This window comes from Pelodiscus sinensis, chromosome 3 (genome assembly GCF_052426305.1).
Source record: "Pelodiscus sinensis isolate ZL-2025 chromosome 3, ASM5242630v1, whole genome shotgun sequence".
Taxonomy (NCBI): Eukaryota; Metazoa; Chordata; order Testudines; family Trionychidae; genus Pelodiscus; species Pelodiscus sinensis.
Window position 1 is genome coordinate 37,514,308 of NC_143054.1, and position 8,690 is coordinate 37,522,997.

The window sequence follows — 8,690 nt, forward strand, 5'->3', positions numbered from 1 at the left end:
GGTAGCTACTTAATTAAGCTGTCTTGCTTTCCATCAAAAAAACCAATTTTGACTTCCTTGGCATTCTCTCAAGCTGTCAGTAACAGTTAGACCATAAAAGACCAGAATGTGATATCCTACTCACACTTAGTAGTGCAGTTCTTGGTGTGAATGTCACTGGTGTCATTTGGGCAGTTTGCAGAGTAAGGTACTATCAAATGTGTGTGTAAGTATCACAGTCAGGCTCAAGCAAACTAAGTAACATCTCATGGCCTTTATCTTTCCATTACAAAGTTAAAAATTATATTTAGCAGATATTTTAAAATAATATTCTGGAGACTTCTAAAGAGAGATACAAAAATAGTAAGCCATAGACAGCAATTCTATGTTGATTATAGCCACCTTTCTCAGCCACAAAATTTTCAAGGTACCTTATTCAGCTTTGCCAAGATTTTATTTATTAGTGAGATCACTACTTACACTTTTTCAAAGTTCATTAGAATATTTATTTTTCAAAGTAGAACAAATGAAGTGCCTATTTCTATTTGAGATCTTGTACAGAAACAGTAAAATTAGTAGCCATAATTTCTGATTTTATTAATTTACTTTAAAACCAGACCTTTTAAACCTTTAGTTTCTTTTTCTTTTGTAAGACTTTCAGGTAAGATAATATTAATGTAATATTGTCTGCGTACAAACCACAATTCTGTGTTACAATCTTATTTTAGTTCCTTTAATGGCTGAATTATTCCTTGTTTGAGATGGATATTATTCCATTGAGAGACTAAATAAAAGAAAGAGGAAATAGCAATCTTGCCAGGGTCACCAAGAAGAGGGAATAGCTCCAATCTCATGAGAATGATAGCCATGTAGATGTAGCATTTGGGAGATGTGGCTGCTATTTGGATATGATTGGAGTTAGGACTTGAAAAAAATGTACCTAACACTTACTTGTATTCCATAATAGTTAAGATTTTGTACATTGCGTTCAGCTTTGTCTCAGAGAATGCTGATTCTTCAATATCTTGTGGCTTTCTACTGCTCTCATTGACTGTATGTGCAATCTTGAGCTCCTGAAAAGGAAAGCCAGCAATTTTTATATTGAGGCTCTGTTTTAACTGTGCTCTTAGATTGAGATCATTTATGATAACACAAGAACAGCCATACTGGGTTTGACCAAAGGTCTGTCTAGTCTAGTGGTCTCCAACCTTTTTAAGCATAAGATCACTTTCTGAATTTAAGTGCAATCCAGGATCTACCTGAAACCCACACACCCTTGCCCTGCCTCCTTCATGCCCCTTCTTCGAGGCCCCGTCCCTGCTCACTCCACCCTTTCTCCCTCTCTCATCCTCACTCACTTTTATCATGCTGGGGGCAGAGGGCTAGGGTGTGGAGGAGAAGGATACAGACTCTGACCTGGGGCTTAAAGATCTGGAGTGAGAGAGGGATTCTGAGCTTAAGTAGTTGAGCAGCAGGGGATTCAGGGTACAGGCTTGGGAGGGAGTTTGGGGTGCAGGAAAGGTTCAGGACTGGGGCTGGGGTTTGGATGTGGGCTCCAGATGGGCATCACTTACCACGGGTGGCTTCTGGGTAGTGGTGCAGGGGACTAAGGCAGGCTTCAGAGGGAATGTATGATTATCTGCCCTGTGGGTGGGTGGCATATGTGTGCACCCGTTGCAAGGGGCTCCTGACCCTCAGAGACAGAGTTCGGGCTTTGGAGGCCAGGGTGGCTGAACTGGAGGAGCTAAGGGAGGTAGAGAGATATGTTGATGAGACTTTCTGGGACACTGTAGTACTGTCCCACCTCCAGTCTGAGAGCCCCAGTGTTCTTAAGGAGGATGAAAGTCTCAAGGGAAAAGAGCATTCAATGGGAGCAGAGGGGAACCATCCCATAGTTGGGACCCTCCTCCCAGAGGATGTTGAGGAATCCTCTTGCACTGAGGATACTTCTGAGGGGGAGGGAAGTAAGGAAGATACAGGTGTTAGTAGTGGGTGATTCGTTCGTTAGAAATATAGATAGTTGGGTTTGTGATGACTGGGAGAACCGTATGGACACTTGCCTGCCTGGTGCAAAGGTTGTGGATCTCCCGAGGCATCTAGATAGACTTATGTGTAGTGCTTCGGAGAAGCCGGTGGTCGTGGTACATGTAGGTACCAATGACGTAGGGAAGAGTAGGAGAGATGTCCTGGAGGCCAAATTTAGGCTGCTAGGAAAGAGACTGAAATCCAGGACCTCTATGGTGGCATTCTCGGAAATGCTTCCAGTTTCATGCTCAAGGCCAGGTAGGCAGGCAGAGCTTCAGAGACTCAATGCCTGGATGAGACGATGGTGTAGGGAAGAGGGGTTTGGCTTTATTAGGAACTGGGGACACTTTTGGGAGAGGGGGAGCCTATACAGGAAGGATGGGCTCCACCTAAACCAGGGTGGAACCAGACTGCTGGCACTAAACATTAAAAAGGCCATAGAGCAGTTTTTAAACTAAGAGATGGGGGAAAGCCGATTGGTGCGGAGATGCACGTAAATCAGAGGGAGACTTCTCTTAGAGGAGAATCTATTGATAGAGATTCTCTAAGCTGTAGTCAGAAAGAGAGGAGGGGAGAGGGCAAACCATGGACCAGAGCAGACAAACAACCGCATACAAAGGAATCCAATGCATCAGGGAAGGGCAGACAAATAAGCAGTGGCAAATTTTTAAAGTGCTTCTACACAAATGCTAGGAGTCTGACTAATAACATGGGTGAACTAGAGTACCTTGTATTAAATGAGGAGATTGATATAATAGGCATCACTGAAACCTGGTGGATTGAGGAAAATCTGTGGGACACAATCATACCGGGATATAAAATATATCGAAAGGATAGAGCAGGCCGGGTGGATGGCGGAGTGGCACTGTATGTGAAAGATAATGTAGAATCAAATGAAATAAAAATATAAAGTGAATCAACATGTTCAATAGAATCGCTATGGATAGTAATTCCATGCTCCAATAATAAGAAATTAGCAGTAGGGATATGTTACCGACCACCTGACCAGGACAGCGATACTGACATTGAAATGATGAGGGAGATGAGAGGCTACCAAAATAAAGAACTCTATAATAATGGGGGATTTTAATTACCCCCATATTAACTGGATACATGTCACCTCAGGAAGAGAAGCGGAGATAAAATTTCTCAATGGCTTAAATGACTGCTTCTTGGAGCAGATGGTGCAGGAACCCACAAGGGGGGAAGCAATTCTCGATTTAGTCTGAGTGGAGTGCAGGATCAGGTCCAGGAAATAACTGTTACAGGACCGCTTGGGAATAGTGACCATAATATAATAACATTCAACATTCCTGTGGTGGGAAGAACACCTCAGCAGTCCAGCACCCTGGCATTTAATTTCAAAAAGGGGAATTACACAAAAATGAGGCGGTTAGTTAAACAGAAATTAAAAGGCACAGTGGCTAGAGCCAAATCCCTGAAAGCTGCATGGAAACTTTTTAAAGACACCATAATAGAGGCCCAACTTAAATGTATACCCCAAATTAAAAAACATAGCAAGAGACCTAAAAAAGAGTCACTGTGGCTTAACCACCATGTAAAAAAAGTAGTGAGGGACAAAAAGGTATCTTTTAAGAAGTGGAAGTCCAATCCTAGTGAGATAAATAGAAAGGAACATAAACACTGTCAAATCAAGTGTAAAAATGTAATAGGAAAAGCAAAAAAAGATTTTTGAGGAACAGCTAGCCAAAAACTCAAAAAGAAATAACAAAATGTTTAAGTAAATTAGAAGCAAGAAGCCTGCTAACAAACCTGTGGGTCCCCTAGATAATCGAGCTATAAAAGGAGCAATCAAGAACGATAAAGCCATTGCAGAGAAATTAAATTATTTCTTTGCTTCAGTCTTCACTGCTGAGGACGTTGGGGAGGTTTCCAAATCTGCACCGTCCTTTGTGCGTGATGAATCTCAGGAACTGTCCCGGATTGAAGTGTCATTAGAGGAGGTTTTGGAACAAATAGAAAAACTTAATGTTAACAAATCTCCGGGACCGGATGGCATTCATCCAAGGGTTCTAAAAGAACTCAAATGGGAAATTGCTGAGCTATTATCTGTGGTTTGTAACCTATCCCTTCAATCGGCTTCCGTACCTAATGACTGGAAGGTAGCCAGCGTGACACCAATATTTAAAAAGGGTTCTAGAAGCGATCCTGGCAATTATAGACCGGTAAGTCTAACTTTAGTACCGGGAAAATTAGTCAAAACAATAGTAAAGAATAAAATTGTGAAGCATGTAGAAGAACATAATTTGTTGGACAGAAGTCAGCATGGTTTCTGTAAAGGGAAATCCTGTCTTACTAATCTATTAGTAAGGGGTTAGCAAACATGCGGACAAGAGGGATCCAGTAGATATAGTATACTTGGATTTTCAGAAAGCCTTTGACAAGGTCCCTCACCAAAGGCTCTTGTGTAATTTACACGGACATGGGATAAGAGGGAAGGTCCTTTCTTGGATTGAGAACTGGTTAAAAGACAGGAAACAAAGGGTAGGAATAAATGGTACATTTTCAGAATGGAGAGGGGTAATTAGTGGGGTTCCCCAAGGGTCAGTCCTGGGACAAATCCTTTTCAACTTATTCATAAATGATCTGGAGAAAGGGGTAAGCAGTGAGATGGTAAAGTTTGCAGATGATACAAAACTGTTTAGGATAGTCAAGATAGAAGCGGACTGTGAGGGACTCCAATAAGATCTCACCAAACTGAGTGATTGGGCAACAAAATGGCAACTGAAATTTAATGTGGATAAGTGTAAAGTAATGCACATCAGGGAAAAATAACCCCAATTATACATACAGTATGATGAGGGCTAATTTGACTGACAAATCAGGAAAGAGATCTTCGAGTTATCATGGATAGTTCTCTGAAAACTTCCACACAGTGTGCAGCGGCGGTCAAAAAGGCAAATAAGATGCTAGGAATTATTAAGAAAGGGATAGAAAATAAGACATAGAATGTCTTACTGCCCCTGTATAAAACTATGGTACGCCCACATCTTGAATACTGTGTACAGATGTGGTCTCCTCACCTCAAAAAAGATATTTTGGCCTTGGAAAGGGTTCAGAAAAGGGCAACTAAAATGATTAGGGGTTTGGAATGGGTCTCATATGAGGAGAGGTTAAAGCAACTCGGACTTTTCAGTTTAGAAAGGAGGAGGCTGAGGGGGGATATGATAGAGGTCTATAAAATCATGAGTGGTGTGGAAAGGGCTGATAAAGAAAAGTTATTTATTAGTTCCCTAAATAGAAGAACTAGAGGACACCAAATGAAATTAATGGGTAGCAGGTTTAAAACTAATAAAAGAAAGTTCTTCTTCACACAGCGTGTAGTCAACCTGTGGAACTTCTTGCCAGAGGAGGCTGTGAAGGCTAGGACAATAAGGGTATGTCTACACTACAAAGTTAATTCGAACTAACGGATGTTAGTTGGAATTAACTTTGATAGGCGCTACACTAGCGCTCTGCTAGTTCGAACTTAATTCGAACTAGTGGAGCGGTTAGTTCGAACTAGGTAAACCTCATTCTACGAGGACTAAGCCTAGGTCGAACTTACTAGTTCGAATTAAGGGGTGTGTAGCCCCTTAATTCGAACTAGTAGGAGGCTAGCCCTCCCCAGCTTTCCCTGGTGGCCACTCTGGCCAACACCAGGGAAACTCGTCTGCCCCCTCTCGGCCCCGGAGCCCTTAAAGGGGCACGGGCTGGCTACGGTGCCCATGCCAGGTGCAAGCCTGCCAGCACCCAGCCAGCAGACCCTGCACCTGGCATGGCTCGAGCCAGCCACCTGATGGCCCCCAGCTCTCCCCCTCTTCCCGGGACCAGGCTGGCGGCTCCCGGGAGCTTGCCCGACCTCCGCACTAGGCATAGGAAAGTGGCCATCTAGGGCAGGAGAGCTGCCAGCCTGGCCACCCAGGAGCAGGTGTGCATGAAAATCAAGGTGGTCCACTGAGACCCCCGGCCCTGAGCTTAGAATGGCCGTACTGGGTCAGACCAAAGGTCCATCTAACCCAGTAGCCTGTCTGCTGACAGAGGCCAACCCTGGGGACCCTGGAGGGGATGGACCGAAGACAGTGACCAAGCCATTTGTCTCATGCCATCCATCTCCAGCCTTCCACAAACTTTGGGCAGGGACACCACTCCTACCTTCTGGCTAATAGCACTCCATGGACCCAACCTCTATCACTTTATCTCACTTCTCTTTAAACTCTGTTTTAGTTCTAGCCTTCACAGCCTCCTGCAGCAAGGAGTTCCACAGGTTGACTCTTTGCTTTGTGAAAAACAACTTTCTGTTACTAGTTTGAAGCCTGTTACCCATTCCTTTCCTTTGGTGTCCTCTAGTCCTCCTATTATGGGAACTAATGAAGAACTTTTCTTGATGCACCCTCTCCACCCCACTCATGCTTTTATAGACCTCTATCCTATCCCCCCTCAGTCTCCTCTTTTCTAAGCTGAGAAGTCCCAGTCTCTTTAGCCTCTCTTCATATGGGACCTCTTCCAAACCTCTGATCATTGTAGTTGCCCTCCCCTCTTCCACCCTCTCTCTTCCTCTCTCCCACCTCCTTTTCCCAGTCTCCCCGAGTTTTGTTCAATAGAGAGTCTATTTTTGAACACATGTTTTTTTTTTTTTTATTTTGTACATCAGGAAGGGGGGCTAGGGAAGGGTAAGTGGAAGGAGGTGAGGGAGGAATGGGATACGAGCCCCCGATGGGGAGGACTGGGCTGGCTCTGTGGGCTTCTGGGGGGTGGAAGCTCTCCTGCAGCCCCCCAATTGCCCCCTCTCCCCAGATGGCAGCCTGCGGCAAGTGCAGCCGGTCTGATGGCCGAGTGGTGTGATGTGCCCAGTGTGGGCACTCAGGGCACTCCAAGCCAGGACTGCTTTGCAAGCGGGGCACCCCTGAGAACTGTCTGTCTGGGGTGGGGGTCGGGTCCCTTTAAGTACAGCCCTCGGCTAGCCTGAGACAGCAGCTCCACGCTCTAAGTCCTCATCTTATGCCCTACTGGCACTGCTTCCGGCCATCCTTAACCCCGGTTCAGAGTCCAGGTGGACATGCTATTTCGAATTAGCAAAACGCTAATTCTAACTAGTTTTTTAGTCTGGATCCGTTAGTTCGAATTAGCTTAGTTCGAATTAGCGCTGTAGTGTAGACATACCCTAATACAGTTTAAAGAGAAGCTAGATAATTTCATGGAAGTTAGGTCCATAAAAGACTATTAGCCAGTGGATAAAAGGGTGTCCTTGGTCTGTTTGTCAGAGGCTGGAGAGGGATGGCAGGAGACAAATCGCTTGATCATTATCTTCGGTCCACCCTCTCTGGGGCACCTGGTGCTGGCCACTGTCGGTAGACAGGATCCTGGGCTAGATGGACCTTTGATCTGACCCAGTATGGCCATTCTTATGTTCTTAATGAATAAGTAATCCTCACCTGATCCATTCCCAGCTGCAGATTCCCAGCTTCTGAGGGAGTGTGTGAGAGAGAAACTATAGTAAATTGCATGTTACCCTCCTTAGTGGTTTCCATCATTTAGGAATACTGAATTTGAGAATATACACTGTATATGACATTCAACATGTTAATAAAAGCTTTTAAAATTAAAATAGGACTTCAATTAATCTTTCTTTTCAGGGAATTCTTGGAGTAAACCTATGGAAGTGACGGCACTTTATTCATTTGAAGGACAGCAACCGGGTGACTTGAATTTCAGAGCTGGAGATAAAATCATTATCAAAAGCAAAACTGATTCACAGTTTGACTGGTGGGAAGGAAGCATCCAAGGACAAACTGGCATTTTCCCAGCCAATTATGTTACTAAAAACTGTAACTGAAATGCATTCAATGGCCTTAATTTTCTTTCTAAACTTTTCTGAAATATCCACTGGATGATGCACAATCAATTTACAATTTCTGTTTTTACAAATTATCCTATACAAATTTTTTATTCTGCTTCCAGTTACAACACTTTTTAAAAAGTTGATTTTTATGAAAAAATTATAATGTAAAAAGATATATTACAAGGATATTTTGATTTTTAATAAGTTATTTTGTCTTCGGTGTTCTTTCCTTGATTGATAATAAATGTACTCTAATAAATTCAATTCGAGCTACTTATCAGTTGTAGTTTTTCTTGACTCTTAGGAAATGTGTGAACATTTATTTCAGAGGAGATTTTGGAAAAGGTGTATATATAACAGAAGAAATTCCATGTTTAAATGTTGGACATTTTTAAAAATGATTTTAGTTACATATGTTTAAAACATTTATCCCTAGGTATATGGGTTAGATGAATAATTTTATTGTCAGTCTAATATCAGTATATTTATTTATAGGACAAATAATTCTATAATTCTCAGGCTCACCAATGGTAGGAGGGTGAGGCAAAGAGGGTAGCTGCCCTGAGGCCCAGGGAATCAAAAAGGTCTGGGACTCCCATCTGCTGCTACCACAGAAGCAGCAGGGTCTTGAGCCCCAGGCCCTTTAAATCATGGCCAGAGCTACATGCAGTCCACTGAGCAACTATGAGGGCTAGCTGGATGGGTGAGGAGCCACTGGCTCAATCTAGGTGGTGCTGACAGCTAGTTGTCCCAGCCCCACCCCTTCCAACCAAGGCCTCACCCCTTCTAGGAGCATGGAGGTTCCCCTCCCCCCACAGTGCCTATTGCCCAAGTGCCCGGCAAG

The 8,690-nt window shown here is 43.5% G+C and overlaps 1 protein-coding gene across 2 annotated transcripts in view; it reads left to right on the forward strand.

The window, feature by feature from the left end:
• SH3YL1 (SH3 and SYLF domain containing 1) overlaps window positions 1-8,119 on the forward strand; it is an 87,810-nt gene extending 79,691 nt beyond the window's left edge. Inside the window, exon 10 of one of the 2 annotated variants that reach the window (XM_089777065.1) lies at window positions 7,641-8,119. In XM_089777065.1, coding sequence (XP_089633191.1) covers window positions 7,641-7,840 — 200 coding nt within the window. In that variant the 3' untranslated portion in view covers window positions 7,841-8,119. The remainder of the gene's footprint in view (window positions 1-7,640) is intronic. The other variant, XM_089777064.1, reaches the window with a different exon arrangement.
• Window positions 8,120-8,690: the final 571 nt, after the last annotated feature.